Genomic DNA, 19863 nt, shown 5'->3' with positions numbered 1-19863 from the left:
AAAACTCCCAACCAGAAGAAGAAGCCCCCTCTATTTAGCAAAAAGCCAGGTCTTCAATTTTTTCCTGAACATGGCATATGACTCTAATTGTCACAGCAAACCAGGGAGGGCATTCCATAGTCTGGCCCCTTCCACTGTGAAGGCTCGGTCCCCCCATCTGGCCCTATGACAGCGAGGGACAGCAATCAAGTATTTAGATGAAGATCTAAGGGATCTAGGGGGCTGCTAAAATTGAAATGCCGACTTTAAATATTCACAGCCCTCGTCCTGGAGAGCTTTATGTATTAGGCACAAGGATTTAAATTGAATTCTCCTCTCAACCGGGAGCCAGTGTAGCCGATTTAGGCAACTACTGGCTGAGGAGTCGCGGGGAAGATTCTAAATAAGGCGAGCTGCAGTATTCTGAATCATTTGGAGTTTGCATATTGTGGCTTTATTCGCTTTTAGCAGCAATGCATTGCAATAATCAAGTCTTGACATGACTAGGGCCAAAACAACTGGAATTCTAAGATCTTCCTCCAAAAGATGGAGGATTTTCCTAAGCGTTTTCAAAGCCAAAAACAGCTTTTGATCGGGTTATTAATTTGTGATTCAAAGGAGAGAGCACAGTCAAAAATGATGCCCAAATTTTTAACCGAGGGTCTCGGTAGGGGACAACCCCCACATTGTTCCGGCCACCAACTGGCATCCCAGGGGATATTATTGTGACCGAAACAAAGAATTTCGGTCTTGTCCCAGTTAAATTTAATCCAGTTGTTAATAGCTCCCATACACAGCCGAAAATTCTCCCTAGACTCTTCCCAATTGTGGGCTATAGGGACGATAAGCTGAGTATCGTCAGCATAAGAAACAATGTGAATGCCAAAAGATCGTACCAAATTGGTCAAAGGTGCCACATACAAATTAAAAAGGGTGGGACTAAGGGAGGAAACCTGAGGTACTCTGCAGGGCAGTTGGAAAGGAGAGGATCGCTGCTCGCCACATGACACCGTGCTGGTTCTGTTGGTCAGAAAAGAACTGAGTAATTTTAGAGCTTTGCTCCTGACACCAGCCTGATGCAGACGATGTAACAGGATGTGGTGTGAAATGGTATCAAAGGCAGCGGATAGGTCAAGTAAGACCAGAATGGTGCTTTCTCCTTTGTCAACTCTTCTGCGGATCAGATCTGATGTGGATAGTAGATCAGATTCTGTGCTATGCCCGCTGCGAAAGCCATTTTGGGAAGGGTCTAGCTTTCTGTTAACTTGTAAAAAATCCGCTAGCTCACTATTAAGATGTTTTTCAAAAATGTTTCCAAATGTTGGTAGAAGCGAAATCGGACGGAGATTAGACAAATCAGACGCCTCTTTGCCGGGTTTTTTAGTAAGAGGGATGACAATAGATTCTTTCCAGCTTCCCGGGAAACAGCCATCTTCCAAAATGTCGGCAAACACAGGTTCTAAAGCGGAAGCAATGAGATTAGGTGCTACCTTTAGAACACGTGGTGGGCAGGAATCATTAGGAGAGCCAGATTTGGTCAGCATTAATAGATCCAAAAGTTTTTTAAATGCAAGGGGCTGAAAGCCATGTAAATGCTTACTCTCATCCAAAATCACACTAGGCTCCACATTGATTTTTTCCAAGTCCGAGTGAGAGGTCCTAAACGCTGCCTTAAGGTTAAGAACCTTACCTTCGAAATGGTCAGCGACCTTTTGACAAAACATGGCTGAGTTCTCCAAGACAGGAGATCCCGTATTAGAGATCAAGGCACGTATAGTCTTAAAAAGTTATTTAGGAGCTTTCATGGCTTCTCTAATGGTCTTGGAAAAGTAATTAGTTTGTAGCCACCCTAATAGCCATTTTGTAATTTTCCAGGGTGGCTATGAGTTTATCCTTTTCTAGCTTTGATTTATTCAATAGCCATTTCCGCTCTTGCCTGCTATATTGTCTTTGAAGATTTTTCAAATCATCGGAGAACCCAGACGCAGAGGGATGCCGATGGGCCTTCGGGTTTGCCCGACCTGGTGGAGCTAACAGGTCCATGGCCGTTCTCATCCCTAGATCAAAACTCTCTAATCAGTTCTCTACTTTCACCTGCTCCCAGCCAGCTTTAAGCGGCCAGGGCAAATTGCGCGAATTAATCTTGTGCCACGGTCTCTTTAATTGTCCCTTGTTACAAATTTTAGGAGCTGGGTCTTGGCTGACCAAATTAAAGGACACTAAGTGGTGATTGCTCCAATACAGACCTATTATCTAAGCAGATAATTTGCCTTGGTATGTGAAAAATACCGTCAAGAGTACGGCCAGCCGTGTGGGAAGGAACCAATGGACCCACTTGCCATTCCAGACATAACATGGAGCTGAGAAAGTCTGCTATTATAGGATCTGATTGGTCTTCAAGATGCTAATTAAAATCCCCTAGGATAATTGCTTTCTGAGACAAAATCAGAGGTTCAAGCATAGTGGGCCAAGCTGACATAAAGCCTTTCGTCGGGCCAGGAGGTCTATAAAGTAACAGACCTTCAAGTACGATAGTGTGTCGGTGACGGATTTAAAAAAAAGCCTTGTCACACACTGACTGCCTGATATTGAGCGTCTCCAGTATGCAGCTAAAATGATTTTTAAAAATAATAGCAAGGCCACCACCTCTCTTCTCTCCCCTGTCCTGTCGTACAGAGGAGAATCCGGGTGGGGTAGCAATTATAAAATCAGGAGTGGATTCCTCTCTAGCCCAGGTCTCCGTAATAAAAAGACCGTCAAGATTGGACGCTTCCATTAGTTCTCGAATTTCAAGGGCATGTTTAACTAAAGATCTAGTATTAATAAGCCCCCAATTAGTCCCTTTATTTATCCTGAAATTCGTATCCATAACCGATACTTTGTAACGGCTAGTAGGATGGGAGGTGCTTTCCCCTAAGGAGCTATTGTAGCTCCAGTTTCAAGCAGCGCAGACGGAGACTTTATTCCCCGATGGCTCTAACCTAATAAAGTTTTGACTTTGAGTACCATAATTCAAAGAGAGAAGTTCGTTTTTCGGAAAAGGCATTACACTGGAATAGCCTCTGATTTGGCATGGGGTCTTGCCCCGGGCCCCGACCGGTCGCGGACGGGCGCAGACGGGCTTGCCTCGTCTGAGTCCTCATTTTAAGGAAGCAGAAATGGGCTATTACACGATGTCAGCCGACAACTAGACTGCTGACCCTAAGTATGGCCCCAAAATGGCCGCCAAAGTCGACTACCGAAGCGAGGAGGGCTCTAACAAGCCCTAACCTCAAAAACCTTATCTCTGCATAAAAAAGAGACCGTTGTCTTTGGCTATTTCTCCAGCACTAGAAAGATCAGAAATTTAATAGGGCTTATCAAGTTTCCAAGTATTTCATCTTCCTCATCAGAAATATCACAAGTGAAACTGAAACTGTGCATGGCAGCCTCATGTTGAGCAGCAGCGGGATATGCCATTTGTCCAATCCGTCATTATCATAAGGCAGCTTTTAGGTCATTAATGTGATTGTGAGCCCTATCATTTCAGAAATGATTGGTTCTTACAAATACAAGCTGGGATGTGCATAGGACTCACTCAAAAAAATGAAGGAGTTTTAGTAGCATGATAGTTCTCCCCAAAGCAATCTTGTCATCAATACAAATTGACTTAAACTTGATGGGATTCTAAAATCACTTCACTAGCTCAGCACAATTTCAATAATAGACCAAGAGACTCAAAAGAAAAGCTGCACAAAGTGTCCTTACAGTGGTTTACAGCAAAGCTTTACTTTGTTATAACCAAGAGAGGTGGTTTGGTTTATCTCGACATTTAACTGGAAGAAATGATAGCAGGTTTGAAAAGAGCCTTCAAAATGTGATATAACCACATACAACCTTCGCATCTTTGGCCACCATCCCATTAGAGTTATTTGAGTATCAAGGATGTAACGGTAGCAGAACAATTCTACATGCAACATTCTACAGTTGGCCGTGTTCTGGTCAGAGGATTTTTTTCAGTAGAAATTAACCTGTGTTTTCACAAAGTGAGAGGTCAGACAACTATGCAGTGTCCCCTGTTGTACTGAAATAGTGACCCATACTTTTATTACAGTTTTAATTCTGGTCGATGTACTGCAGTATGGTTATTGATGTGTAATGATATATGTCCAGTATGTGATGTTGTGGCTAATAGAATTGATCACATGGAATGGATAATTCTCCAGTTTCTGAGGAAGTGCTAAGTATGGAGGTAGAATTTCCTCTAACACAGTATGATGGAGGACCCTACTTCCAGCTGTCCCTCTCTCTCTTGAAATCACAGCAGTTTCCATTGCCACTCAATACTAAGCCAGTGGATCCTAAAGAGTCTACTAGGCTGGTACACACACTAAACAATCGTTAAAAAGTATGTTTTATGGTGTGAGTCAGTTGTGAAACATACAATACAAATGAAAACTGAAGAAGGCTGTGTGTCAGATCAGCTCATCTTTGGTCTACATGAAGTAAAGTCCCTAACCTAGATGAAAAGTGTACAAATGCATTAACAACCATTGGGGGGTGGCATTTTTGTGCCTTTCATCTATATGCCATTGACACTATCATCTAGATCATACACCTAAACGTTTGACAAAGGTTTTATTTGTGATGGTCCAGGACGGACACTAAACATGAGCATTCTTACAAATTGGACTACATATGGATTAACTATGATTAGAGGCTTAAAATACTTTGAAAAACAAATTTAAAATGGGGGTCAGGTAGGATGACACTTTATGGTTTATTACTAGGTATGGTGGATGTCTTTTACCCATGTTTCATCTGTTGTGTAAGACTACTGGACAGACTGGTTATACTATGATTGCAGGGAAGGAAACTATGGAGACATTTTCTTGAAATGTATAACTGTTGCTGGAATACCTGGAGAGCTAAGGAGGTGGTTATTGGTACCTCAACGTTTTTCAAGGAAAAAGATTCTTTCTTTTTCAGATTTTCAAAACAAACTAAAATACCAAGCTCCTTTGAGGGAAAATATAGTCTAGTATTGCAAGGTATATCAGATGTCTACAAAGAGCTACATACATAAAACCTTACAAAAACCTTACAAATATATGGTCATATAGTAACCACCGATATTACATTAGAACTCATACATTTACAACTCTGGCACACTATGGCAAAGCGACCAACTTTGCCACAAGTTCTACATTGAACATATAAGGCTTGACATGTTTTCACTCCCTTTTGATGTAAACTGTTCCTTTGTCTGAAGAATGTGTTTGGGTTGCTAGACTTATTGTACATACGATTCTGCGTGGCCATCTTGTTTGTTTTTACTTTTTCATCCTTGCCTCTGATTACATTGACCTTATTCTCCATTGTCTGTTCCAGTTCTTTGGCCGACTTTATTGAAGATTCAATGCTTTTCACAATCTTGATTGTCTCTGTTAAGGAAGATTGGCTAGTGATAATAGCTTCTTTTTAATGGATCTGTCTGTGCATGGACATATAAATTGGTCACAAATTAGTTAGTCTTCAAAAGTTCCAAATTCACACTCTGCTGCCAATGTTCTCAAAACTGAAATGTAAGAATCTAAGTCTTCACTGGTCTTCCGATTTCTCTTGAAAAACATATTCCTTGCTGATTTGTTAACTTGCCTTGCTAGCTTGGTGGAGCATCAGATCTGTTACTCATTTTGGTTATTGCCTCTCCGTATTCATCAAGTTCTACTATGTCCAGAGCCTGAATATCCGGTAGGTGTTTAAATATAGCTCTTCCCTCAAACCCTATACAATGAACAAGAAGATATTTTTTGCTTTCAGGTCTGAATCTTGCTGCTCCAATAGCTCCCAAATATGCTTTGAAAGTATCATAAGACTGTCTCCATGGTATGTGTGGCTCCCCTGGACTTTCCAAAATTGGTGGTGGAGGGTTGACAGATTGCATGTTTGAGTGTACTTATGACAGTCACCAATAGTTCCCAGTGTTTTGTATTATTGTATGCTATGGATGATTGCCTTTTCAAAATATCAAAATGGAATGTGTGTATGCGGTCACATCAGACAGCTCCAGCTCCCTCATCCCCAGCCGGCTCTTGTTTTAATGTTTGTCAATCCTCAACATTCTAAAGAATGCCTAATGAACAACATTCTATAATGGAAGTTCTAATCCATGACCATACTAACCCCCGCAAGACTACTACAATAAACATCATGTAAAAAATATCCCTTCATATTAACCGCTATGCTTAGATACTATATTGATATATATATTTTTCTTTTTGGTGAAGGAGCGTACCATACAATTAGGAAAACTTTTGACCTATCTACTTAAAATTTATTTACCCAAATATAGTCCTGCAAACAAAATATTTTAGATACAATTAACTTAAATAAATCACATCTGAAGATCAAATGATGTGACAACATGAACATTCACAGATGAGTGTCCTTAACAAAATCTCCACAGTGCCTTTAGTATTCTATTGCTCTTGCGTATTGGCGTTTCCTGATGCCTTAAATTTTAATGATCTGATACTGCTTCAGTGCATGAATCATCAACCTGCAGTTGCTCACCATCTTGCTGTACTTTAGATTTAAATGGGAGTTTGACTACCTTGGATTTGTTCCACCACTTATTCCCATCAACCCGTATTGCGTTACCACACACCAACCTAACCTTCACAGGAACCAACCTAAACCATGCAAATACAGATAATGTTCATATAGTAAATAGGTGTCTCCACAACTAAAAGCATGTGTAAACCTAAACTCTTAGTCCTGACATACATTATACTAATGTCATAAACTGAAATTTTATGGGAGCAAGATTTAAATACATCTTGACTCATTACATTACAGAATAAGATCAAGACACCAGTTCATAAATCCACATGCATTGCAAGTGCAACCCAAACTTTGTTTTCATATATAAAAGACTTATGATAATATTTGTGCACTCAGCAAAATAAATCATGTATTATGTGTTACTTGTTGGTCTTGTAAGGAAAACTCACAGATCTGAAATATATGCTTTTGATGTGTCCATGTATCCTCAGGTTTTGGCAACTCATTTTTAGCTCCAATATTCTTTTTAATATTACAAATATATTTTGGGTAGTTGTTTTAAATGATTCGACCTGTTCCTCTTTTGATATTCATATTTTAGATTAGTAGTTCCTTTTCAACAAATTACTGATAATTGGAACATTGCTGTTGATCTTTCTGATATGTAATTGATTTGTTTCCCCTTTTTGTTGTTGCACGTGAATTTAATGTTGCCTAATTCTTTTCAAATAAACACCTGTTGAGACATTGTTGTTAGTATCACAATGTTTCTTTTAAGGCATGGTGATACAGTGGGGCATATTTACAAGAAACTGGTGCATCAGTGCTGATGCACCTGTTTTCTTGTGTCACCCCTGCCCCACCTAATGACACCATGGGTGCACTGTATTTACTATAAGGCTCACCATTGACGTCATTAGGCCAATAGCGTCAACATTTCTGATGGTGTTGTGGCGCCTTGCTGCACTAGCGTCAAAAATGTTGATGCTAGTGCAGCAAAGTGCAAGGAGGCCCATAGGTTTCTATGGGTGCGTCATCTTAATGCCTGCTTTGAACAGGCATTAAAAACAAAGCCAAAAATGGTGCATTTTTGCAGACTTTCTAGTGCCGGAATGCCCCCTTGCACACATTATAGTGTGATATGTCATTATGTTTTCTACCAATAGAAATAATATGCAGCATTATCAATTGCCATGTTGTTCTCACATTTCTGGTAATTTGTTAATATAATTATCGGTTGACACGTTATTTAACGTCACTTAAAAAATAAGCTAGCTGAGAAATAATAAGAATACTGCTGACTTTGGAAACATAAATTATGTGGCTGTAATTGTAAAGAAACTTCCGGACCTGAGGGAGACCTTTGGTTGCTTGGCTGTGTAGATCACACTGGGCATGACGTCAACTAGTGCAACATAGAAGGTGAACTGCTAAATGCAGGAAGACAAATGCAGACAAGAACACTAGCGTTGGTGACAGCGTGGATGATTCTGCGAGTGTGGGCTCACAGCAGGAGAGGGCAGAGTGCTAATGTCGAACAATGGCTCTGCGTTATGCTTCTAGGACAAGTGGGGAGGAACTCCCTGTAGAATGCCTTGTGGAGACGCAAAGGTGATGAAAAGATCTAAACAAACATTGTTATGTATACAATATACCTTGTCTTTCTTGCTTTTCCATGCCAACTGTACTGTTGTATTGTGCTAAAGTGTTCTTTCTAAACTGAAAAGTAAAAGTTTTAAAAGAAAATGCAGGAAGACCACGTAGGAAAGTCTGTTTACTCTTTGAAGCTTTTCTTTCTTTTGCCTCACTGTGTTTTTGCATTGATGCTATGATACAAAGGCTTCTTTTGGAAGCCCTATCCAACAAACAGCGCAATTACATTAAGTCATTGATAGCATGATAGAAGGTTAACTACAGAGAGAAGCATAATAGACTGCAAAAGTGTACAGTGAAAGACAAAAGGAGGTGGACTGATTAATCTAGTTTAATTCAACTGTTGGACAACTAGTAAAGACAGGACTAGAATTAAAGTTTCTAGGAGGCTAGAGCACCATGTGGCTAGCTACCCACTGAGGTGGTGACAAGATTTGCTTCGCACCCTGCTATCTCTTGTGCAAAGATGACCCTACACACACCTGTTAACAAGTGTATCTTGTGCAAGTCTGCCAGAATCGAAAGAGAATACAATGCTTTCAAGTACATTGTTTGTCGTATAATGGTGGGCATACTCTACCTGTGAAAATGTCGTGCCGTATGTTTCTGACTGAAATGCGAGCTTTCTTGATTGGATTCCCAAATTCATCCTTTACCACACCTTTTATACCACGATGAGCCTAATGTAGAAGGAAGGAAATAAAATACACCAAAGTATTAATGCCTTCACTTGCAATGATTGAATTTTATATTTAGCAATGAAAATATTTTCAGTGTATGTAGTCACAAGAACACGTCAGAAAATCTAACTAAAAGCTTCAACATGACACAATATATGTGATTCCAGCTCAAGTCCTGGTCGTGGCACAAAAGATACTTAAATGGCAACACGTGGAAATTCTAAACGTGTTCCTTTTGAAAACATCAGCCACATTTCGCATTTGCATATGAGATTTGGGGGACAACTCACAAAAGCGTCCTTTCACTTGCTTGTGATTTCTGGACCGTGCACAAGGCCCAGCCGTTAACCCCTTAGCTGCTGGGCCTTTTCCCCCCCAGTGCTGAGCCCTTTTTTGGCTATTTGGGGTAGTTCACGCTTAGGGCTTCATAACTTTTTGTCAACATAAGCTAACCACGCCAAATTTGCGTCCTTTTTTTCCAACATCCTATGGATTCTAATGGTACCCAGAGTTGGTGGTTTCCCCTGGAGGAGACCAAGAAAATAGCCAAAATACAGTGAAAATTTAGTTTTTTCCAAAAAAATGGGAAAAAAGGGCTGCCGAAGAAGGCTTGTGGTTTTTTCCCTGAAAACGCCATCAACAAAGGGTTTCTGGTGCTGAAATCACTATCTTCCCACCTTTCAGGAACGGGCAGACTTGAATCAGAAAACCAAATTTTTCAACACAAATTTTGCATTTTACTGGGACATACCCCATTTCTACTATATTTGGGCCCGTATTTATACTTTTTGACGCTAAACTGCGCTAACGCAGTTTAGCGTCAAAAAATTTTGATAGCGCCGGCTAACGTCATTCTGAAGCGCCATGCGGGCGCCGTATTTATTGAATGGCGTTAGCCGGCGCAAGCAGACCGGCGCTGCCTGGTGTGCGTGGAAAAAAAACACGTACACCAGGCAGCTCCGGCGTTGGGAAAAGTGGCGCTAGGGCGTCTTAAAAATGGTGCAAGTCAGGTTGACGCAAAAAATCGCCTCCACCCGATTTGCGCCATTTTTAACGACGCCCAGACGCCATTTACATGACTCCTGTCTTAGTAAAGACAGGAGTCATGCCCCCTTGCCCAATGGCCATGCCCAGGGGACTTATGTCCCCTGGGCATGGTCATTGGGCATAGTGGCATGTTGGGGGGCACAAATAAGGCCCCCCTATGCCACCCAAAAAAAAAAAAAAAAAAGAAATTTATACTTACCTGAACTTACCTGAATGTCCCTGGGATGGGTCCCTCCATCCTTGGGTGTCCTCCTGGGGTGGGCAAGGGTGGCAGGGGGGGTCCCTGGGGGCAGGGGAGGGCACCTGTGGGCTCATTTTGAGCCCACAGGCCCCTTAACGCCTACCCTGACCCAGGCGTTAAAAAGTGGCGCAAATGCGGGGTTTTTTGACCCGACCACTCCCGGGCGTGATTTTTGCCCGGGAGTATAAATACGACGAATTTAGACGGGAACGCCTTCCTTGCATCTCATTAACGCAAGGAAGGCGTTCACGCAAAAAAATGACGCTATTTGCCCATACTTTGGCGCTAGACGCGTCTAACGCCAAAGTATAAATATGGCGTTAGTTTTGCGCCGAATTTGCGTCGAAAAAAACGACGCTAATTCGGCGCAAACGGAGTATAAATATGCCCCTTGGTGCTTTCAGCCTCCTTCCAGTTAGTGACAGGAATGGGTGTGAAACCAATGCTGGATCCCGGAATGCTAAACATTTATGAAAACTAGACAAAATTCTGAATTCAGCAAGGGGTCATTTGTGTAGATCCTACAAGGTTTTCCTACAGAAAATAACAGCTGAAATAAAAAAATATTGAAATTGAGCCATTTTTCTTTATGTTTTACTCTATAACTTTTTCCTGCGATGTCAGATTTCTGAAAGCAATATACCGTTTTGTCTGCTGGACTCTTCTGGTTGCGGGGATATAAAGGGCTTGTAGGTTCATCAAGAACCCTAGGTACCCAGAGCCAATAAATGAGCTGCACCCTGCAGTTGGTTTTCATTCTATACTGGGTATACAGCAATTCATTTGCTGAAATATGAAGAGTGAAAAAGAGGTATCAAGAAAACCTTTGCATTTCCAAAATGGGATCAAGATAAGGTTTTGAGGAGCAGTGGTTATTTGCACATCGCTGAATTCCGAGGTGCCCATACTAGCATGTGAATTGCAGGGCATTTCTCAAATAGACGTCTTTTTTACACACTCTCTTATATTTGGAAAGAAAAAATATAGAGAAAGATAAGGGGCAATAACACTTGTTTTGCTATTCTGTGTTCCCCCAAGTCTCCCGATAAAAATGATACCTCACTTGTGTGGGTAGGCCTAGTGCCCGCGACAGGAAATGCCCCAAAACACAACATGGACACATCCTATTTTTTTTATAGAAAACACAGCTGTTTTTTCCAAAGTGCCTACCTGTAGATTTTGGCCTCTAGCTCAGCCGGCACATAGGGAAACCTACCAAACCTGTGCATTTCTGAAAACTAGAGACCTAGGGGAATCCAAGGAGGGGTGACTCGCGGGGCTCGGACCAGGTTCTGTTACCCAGAATCCTTTGCAAACCTCAAAAAGTGGCTAAAAAAACAAGTTTTCCTCACATTTCGGTGACAGAAAGTTCTGGAATCTGAGAGGAGCCACAAATTTCCTTCCACCCGGCGTTCCCCCAAGTCTCCCGATAAAAATGATACCTCACTTGTGTGGGTAGGCCTAGGGCCCGCGACAGGAAACGCCCCAAAGCACAACGTGGACACATCCAAATTTTTGGAAGAAAACAGAGGTGTTTTTTGAGAAGTGCCTACCTGTAGATTTTGGCCTCTAGCTCAGCCGGCACCTAGGGAAACCTACCAAACCTGTGCATTTCTGAAAACTAGAGACCTAGGGGAATCCAAGGAGGGGTGACTCGCGGGGCTCGGACCAGGTTCTGTTACCCAGAATCCTTTGCAAACCTCAAAAAGTGGCTAAAATAAGAAGTTTTCCTCACATTTCGGTGACAGAAAGTTCTGGAATCTGAGAGGAGCCACAAATTTCCTTCTACCCGGCGTTCCCCCAAGTCTCCCGATAAAAATGATACCTCACTTGTGTGGGTAGGCCTAGCGCCCGCGACAGGAAACGCCCCAAAGCGCAACGTGGACACATGCAAATTTTTGGAAGAAAACAGAGGTGTTTTTTGAGAAGTGCCTACCTGTAGATTTTGGCCTCTAGCTCACCCGGCACCTAGGGAAACCTATCAAACCTGTGCATTTCTGAAAACTAGAGACCTAGGGGAATCTAAGGAGGGGTGACTTGCGGGGCTCGGACCAGGTTCTGTTACCCAGAATCCTTTGCAAACCTCAAAAAGTGGCTAAAAAAACAAGTTTTCCTCACATTTCGGTGACAGAAAGTTATGGAATCTGAGAGGAGCCACAAATTTCCTTCCACCCGGCGTTCCCCCAAGTCTCCCGATAAAAATGATACCTCATTTGTGTGGGTAGGCCTAGCGCCCGCGACAGGAAACGCCCCAAAGCGCAACGTGGGCACATACAAATTTTTGGAAGAAAACAGAGGTGTTTTTTGAGAAGTGCCTACCTGTAGATTTTGGCCTCTAGCTCAGCCGGCACCTAGGGAAACCTACCAAACCTGTGCATTTCTGAAAACTAGAGACCTAGGGGAATCCAAGGAGGGGTGACTCGCGGGGCTCGGACCAGGTTCTGTTACCCAGAATCCTTTGCAAACCTCAAAAAGTGGCTAAAAAAACAAGTTTTCCTCACATTTCGGTGACAGAAAGTTCTGGAATCTGAGAGGAGCCACAAATTTCCTTCTACCCGGCGTTCCCCCAAGTCTCCCGATAAAAATGATACCTCACTTGTGTGGGTAGGCCTAGCGCCCGCGACAGGAAACGCCCCAAAGCGCAACGTGGACACATCCAAATTTTTGGAAGAAAACAGAGGTGTTTTTTGAGAAGTGCCTACCTGTAGATTTTGGCCTCTAGCTCACCCGGCACCTAGGGAAACCTATCAAACCTGTGCATTTCTGAAAACTAGAGACCTAGGGGAATCTAAGGAGGGGTGACTTGCGGGGCTCGGACCAGGTTCTGTTACCCAGAATCCTTTGCAAACCTCAAAAAGTGGCTAAAAAAACAAGTTTTCCTCACATTTCGGTGACAGAAAGTTCTGGAATCTGAGAGGAGCCACAAATTTCCTTCTACCCGGCGCTCCCCCAAATCTCCCGATAAAAATGATACCTCACTTGTGTGGGTAGGCCTAGCGCCCGCGACAGGAAACGCCCCAAAGCGCAACGTGGACACATCCAAATTTTTGGAAGAAAACAGAGGTGTTTTTTGAGAAGTGCCTACCTGTAGATTTTGGCCTCTAGCTCACCCGGCACCTAGGGAAACCTATCAAACCTGTGCATTTCTGAAAACTAGAGACCTAGGGGAATCTAAGGAGGGGTGACTTGCGGGGCTCGGACCAGGTTCTGTTACCCAGAATCCTTTGCAAACCTCAAAAAGTGGCTAAAAAAACAAGTTTTCCTCACATTTCGGTGACAGAAAGTTATGGAATCTGAGAGGAGCCACAAATTTCCTTCCACCCGGCGTTCCCCCAAGTCTCCCGATAAAAATGATACCTCACTTGTGTGGGTAGGCCTAGCGCCCGCGACAGGAAACGCCCCAAAGCGCAACGTGGGCACATACAAATTTTTGGAAGAAAACAGAGGTGTTTTTTGAGAAGTGCCTACCTGTAGATTTTGGCCTCTAGCTCAGCCGGCACCTAGGGAAACCTACCAAACCTGTGCATTTCTGAAAACTAGAGACCTAGGGGAATCCAAGGAGGGGTGACTCGCGGGGCTCGGACCAGGTTCTGTTACCCAGAATCCTTTGCAAACCTCAAAAAGTGGCTAAAAAAACAAGTTTTCCTCACATTTCGGTGACAGAAAGTTCTGGAATCTGAGAGGAGCCACAAATTTCCTTCTACCCGGCGTTCCCCCAAGTCTCCCGATAAAAATGATACCTCACTTGTGTGGGTAGGCCTAGCGCCCGCGACAGGAAACGCCCCAAAGCGCAACGTGGACACATCCAAATTTTTGGAAGAAAACAGAGGTGTTTTTTGAGAAGTGCCTACCTGTAGATTTTGGCCTCTAGCTCACCCGGCACCTAGGGAAACCTATCAAACCTGTGCATTTCTGAAAACTAGAGACCTAGGGGAATCTAAGGAGGGGTGACTTGCGGGGCTCGGACCAGGTTCTGTTACCCAGAATCCTTTGCAAACCTCAAAAAGTGGCTAAAAAAACAAGTTTTCCTCACATTTCGGTGACAGAAAGTTATGGAATCTGAGAGGAGCCACAAATTTCCTTCCACCCGGCGTTCCCCCAAGTCTCCCGATAAAAATGATACCTCACTTGTGTGGGTAGGCCTAGCGCCCGCGACAGGAAACGCCCCAAAGCGCAACGTGGGCACATACAAATTTTTGGAAGAAAACAGAGGTGTTTTTTGAGAAGTGCCTACCAGTAGATTTTGGCCTCTAGCTCAGCGGGCACCTAGGGAAACCTACCAAACCTGTGCATTTCTGAAAACTAGAGACCTAGGGGAATCCAAGGAGGGGTGATTTGCGGGGCTCGGACCAGGTTCTGTTACCCAGAATCCTTTGCAAACCTCAAAAAGTGGCTAAAAAAACAAGTTTTCCTCACATTTCGGTGACAGAAAGTTCTGGAATCTGAGAGGAGCCACAAATTTCCTTCCACCCGGCGTTCCCCTAAGTCTCCTGATAAAAATGATACCTCACTTGTGTGGGTAGGCCTAGCGGCCGCGACAGGATATGCCCCAAAACAGAACATGGACACATCACATTTTTTCATAGAAAACAGTGCCTACCTGTGGAATTTGGCCTCTAGCTCAGCCGGCACCTGGGGAAACCTAGCAAACCAGCACATTTTTGAAAACTAGAAACCCAGGGGAATCCAAGATGAAGTGACTTGTGGGGCTCGGACCAGGTTCTGTTACCCAGAATCCTTTGCAAACCTCAAAATGTGGCTAAAATACCACGTTTTCCTCAAATTTCGGTGACAGAAAGTTCTGGAATCCGAGAGGAGCCACAAATTTCCTTCCACCCAGCGTTCCCCCAAGTCTCCCGATAAATATGATACCTCACTTGTGTGGTTAGGCCTGGTGCCTGCGACAGGAATAGATCACACAACGGTCAATGTTGGTCCTTACGTGAGGCAGCTGTTGACCCTGGGGTGATCCATTCCTGACACAGGCACTAGGTGTAGGCACTCAAGTGGGGTAGTGTTTTTATCAGGACAGAAGAGGAGTCACTGGGTGGTAGGAATGTTGTGGATCCCAGCATATTCCTGTAGTTTGTGTGACAGAAATGCGAGAAAAATAGAGGTTTTTTTCAACATTTCAGCTTTGCTGGGTATTCTGGGTAAGAAAACTTTGGGGAATCCACACAAGTCACACCTCTGTGGACTCCCCAGAATGTCTAGTTTCCAGAAATGTTTGGGTTTAGTGTGTTTCTCTATATGGCCGCCGAATCCAGGACCAAAAACACAGGTGCCTGCCTTACAAAACCAGTTTGTTTTGCCATAGACAATTTTGATGTTTCCACAATATGATTTGGGTGGTGGAATTTGGGGCTGAACTAAATTGGTGAGCTCCCAAGAGAGCACTCTCTCTCTGCTTGCCGCCGCATTCACCTGCTCTCTGGGTTGGCCTAACCCACTATTACCCAGTTGCACGAACAGCTTGCGAAGGGACAGCAGGACTGTCCTCATCACCTCCCTCATAATGTACTGGAAGAGGAGTTTTCGAATGGGACTCCTCTGACTGAAAAATCACTCCCAGAGTCTGCGCCATTGTCCTATCCCTCAGATGCTGTCTCAGTATCTGATGTCTCAGTCTCTGATCCTATGTCAGAGCGGTCCTCTATAACCCAAGTGCAGGCAGCAGTCATCCATCAAGATGCCATCTCTGCTATTGGCTAAACTGTTGCTCTAAAACACTAGCCTACGTAGACAGTCACAAAATCGATGGTGTGTGTGAGATACGTGCAACAGTAGAGGCCACCTTACCTGCGCTTCTTCCCTCAATCAGCACGTACTTTCAAGACACTCAAAAAACACCTTGTCGCATACCATTCGTCACAGTCTTTAGCACCTCCTGCGCCCAGTCCAACAATCATTATTGGTGCTCCCACTCCCTCCTCCTCGGATTCCCTCATTACCACCCAGAAAAAGTGCCCTTCATCTCTCCATAGACTTTACTAATGTACTCAGCTATTTACATAAAATACAGATGTGCTCTTTGCAGTAGGCATATAAACCTTCTGCGCTTCTTTATGGCACTAAAACTGCCACTAGACAAGTCGGACCCTTTTCCCCCCAGGGAAACCACACACATATTGACAAAAGTGATGTATATATGACAGCCAACCACCTGAAACTCAACTCAAGCAAAACCGAAATAATCCTCTTTGGCCCACACAAAAACACCTGGGACCCCCCATGGTGGCCCGCCACGCTAGGCCCTGCACCCACCCCCGCCTACTACGCACGCAACCTCAGCATCATCCTAGACTCCTCCCTCTCTATGACCCAACAAATCAACGCTCTTACCTCCTCATGCTTCAACAAACTCCGTATACTGAAAAACATTCAAATGGATCCCCACAGAGACCAGAAAAACTGTCACTCACGCACTCATCAGCAGCAGGCTTGATTACGGAAACGCCCTCTACGCCGGCACCACTCTAAAACTCAAGTGCAAACTACACGCATCCAGAACTCAGCAGCACGACTCATCCTCGACCTCCGCCGACACGAACACATCTCTCCACACCTCAAATTCCTCCACTGGCTCCCCATTGACAAAAGGATCACCTTCAAGATCCTCATCCTCGCACACAAATCACTCCACAACACAGGCCCTGCCTACCTCAACGAGAGTCACCTTCCACACCCCCACACGAAACGTCCGCTCAGCTGACCTCTCTCTCGCCTCTGTCCCCCGCATCAAACACACCACCACCGGGGGCAGATCCTTCTCCTACATTGCACCCAAAACCTGGAACGCACTCACAACCCACATTCGCAAGACCCAAAACCTACTTCTTTTCAGGAAGGGCCTCAAAACCTGGCTTTTTGAACAATGAACCTCCTAGCCCCTTTCCCTCCCCCTGTCCCCCCCCCCGCAGCACCTTGAGACCCTCACAGGTGAGTAGCGCGCTTTATAAATCTCTTTGATACAGATCTACCTATATATATATATATATATATATATATATATATATATATATATCTCTACATAGATATATCTATAGATATATCCATGTACCTAGATATATCTATCTACATAGATATATATATATATATATAGATATATACATAGATATATTTTTTTGTTGCTGTATGGTTTCCTGGGGGGCCAAAATGGCCCCCAGGGAAACCCTACAACATCTAAAAAAAAAATTGCCCCCACAGGGGGTCTCCCTGCCCACGGGCGACCCCCTGTCATTTCATTTTTTTTTTTCTTTTTTTTTTTTTGAAAAAAAAAAAAAATCCCCTGGGGGGGCGCAATTGCGCCCCCCCCCCAGGGGGCACCTACCTTTTTTTTAATAAAAAAAATTATGCCGGGGGGGCAGCCCGTTTTCCGGGGGGGCCGCCCCCCAAAAGTGAAATCCCTGGTATCTAGTGGGGTTTCCTGGCCCCCGATCGCAGCTGTGCTGCGATCGGGGGCCAGGAAACCGTTTCAGAAGGCCTCGTAAGAAAGGGGAGACTCTCCCCTTCCTTACGAGGCCTTCTGAAACACAGCTGCGATCGGGGGCCAGAAACAGTTTCAGAAGGCCTCGTAAGAAAGGGGAGAGTCTCCCCTTTCTTACGAGGCCTTTTCAAAATGTTTCCTGGCCCCCCCGATCGCAGCTGTGCTGCGATCGGGGGAGCCAGGAAACCTGAAAGTGTTTTCTGGCCCCCGATCGCAGCACAGCTGCGACCGGGGGCCAGGAAACACTTTCAGGAAGGCCTCGTAAGAAAGGGGAGACTCTCCCCTTTCTTACGAGGCCTTCCCGAACGTGTAAAAGGCCGTTTTCCCCATGAAAGCAGGAAGCGGCCGCAAGGCTGCTTCCTGCTTTCATGGGGAAAACACCTTTGCAACGTCAGCGCGCCTTGCGGCGCGCTGACGTCACAAAGGGGCGGGCGGGGGGAGACACGGTAGCTTCCGTGTCTCCCGGGGGTAGTAAAAAAAAAAAAAAAAAATCCTCGGGCGCGACGCACCCGAGGATTTATTAATGCCCTTCCTGGTGTCGGCCACTGGTCGTGACCCGCACCAGGGAGGGTGTGTGGGCGTCGGCCAGTGGTCGACGCCCGCACTCAAGCGGTTAAGGGCAACCTCGTTTCGTTCATGATACTGGGCACACGCATGTGAAAAGATCAGGGTTTGCACATAAGACAGGCTCCTCTATTTTCATTGTTACTGCGGGATAAAACAAGCATTGAGTAAACCAACAGGTCTATTTTTAGTTTTTTTTAATACAAGCACTACTTTATAGTTTTCAATTTGGTGCGTGTGGTTGTGTGTACTGGCAAGGGGGTGAATATCTTAATAAGTCAGTTGTTGAAAGACTGATGGATGCAAGTTAAGTTGTGGATGAAGAGTTGAACCAACATTTGCTGGTTTGAGAAAAAGGGACGTCATGGGGCAGATTTATGAAAAGTGGTGCTGCACCTAGCGCAGCGCCACTTTTGTAGTGCCCCTTAGTGCCCCCTAACACCTCCCACTAAATGTGCACCATACTTAGTATACAGTGAACCATGGCAGTAGTTAGGGCACTAGCTTCAGAATTGTTAATGCTAGTTCGGCGCGTTGCAGGATTAGTGTCAAATATTTTGAGGCTAATCCTGCAAAGCACGCAGAGGCCTTTTGTAACCAATGGGAGCCTCCTTTTAACGCCTGCTAAGAGCAGGTGTTAAAAGTGCCCAAAAAATGATGCAAAGAAATCTCTTAGATTTCTTTCCAACATTTTTTAAGCCCCCCCTAACAGGGGAATGCCCCCGGCACAGGCATAATATAGTGCAAAGATTTCCAAAGTGGTGCAATGCATGCATTGTGCTACTTTGTAGATATGGTGTGGCGGCTTTGGCCATCCAACACCACATTAGCATAAAAAAATGATGCTAATGTGTCATTAGAATGGCGCTATGCCATCTTATATCTGGGCCATAGAGGGAGAGTAAGGGGCATATTCACAAGGAACTGCCGCATCGGCTCCAATGTGCCAGTTTCCTAGCATTGCCCTGCGGCCCCCCTAATGACACCATGGTAGAGCTGTATTTACAATACAGTGCACCAAGGCGCACAGTAGGACAATAACTTCAGAATTTTTGATGATATTGTGGCGCTTTGCTGGACTAGCGCCAAGTCCAGCAAAACACAGGTTGGCCCATAGTCTAATGCACTAGTGTCACTTTAACGCCTGCCCTGGGCAGACATTAAAAAATGACACTAGAATGGTGCAGTGAAATCTTGTAAATTTTTTGGGCCTCCCTGTGGGAGAGGGCCCCCCTTGCATACATTATACCTGAAGTAGGTATGATGTGGCACAAAGGGTTACAAAGTGGTGTAATGCTTGTATTGCACCCTTTTGTAAATATGGCACAGGTGGGGGATTGAGTATCACCACCTTAGCGTAAAAACATTATTACGCTAATATGGTGCTAGGGGTTGTAAATATGTCCCTAAAATGTTTCCTTAATGCTACTTAAAATGGATAGTCAATGTTAAAAATACAATGAAAAAAACGGTGGGATTTAGAAGAGACAAAATAAACAGAAAACAGCTAGGTTTTGAGCACGGGCAGGGAAGGCTTAAGATTTACATCACAAAATATATCCCTCCTTGGCAAGGTGAAAATGGTCATTAGCACAACTGGTGTTGAAAAAACCAAAGAAGACATTCAAAAAGGCTTGACAAAATAACACCGCACACGGGTATGATTG

At 44.2% G+C, this 19863-nt stretch overlaps 1 protein-coding gene across 1 annotated transcript in view; it reads right to left on the bottom strand.

Annotated features, from left to right (window-relative positions):
- Window positions 1–19863, bottom strand: part of CPZ (carboxypeptidase Z) — a 274165-nt gene that overhangs the window by 8037 nt on the left and 246265 nt on the right. The window contains exon 10 of the mRNA XM_069203449.1: window positions 8759–8858. Within this exon, the coding sequence (XP_069059550.1) occupies window positions 8759–8858 (100 nt within the window). The remainder of the gene's footprint in view (window positions 1–8758; window positions 8859–19863) is intronic.

Source organism: Pleurodeles waltl, chromosome 1_2 (genome assembly GCF_031143425.1).
Source record: "Pleurodeles waltl isolate 20211129_DDA chromosome 1_2, aPleWal1.hap1.20221129, whole genome shotgun sequence".
Lineage (NCBI taxonomy): Eukaryota > Metazoa > Chordata > Amphibia > Caudata > Salamandridae > Pleurodeles > Pleurodeles waltl.
The sequence above is the reverse complement of the archived record's forward strand: the minus strand, read 5'-3'. Positions and strand labels throughout refer to the sequence as shown.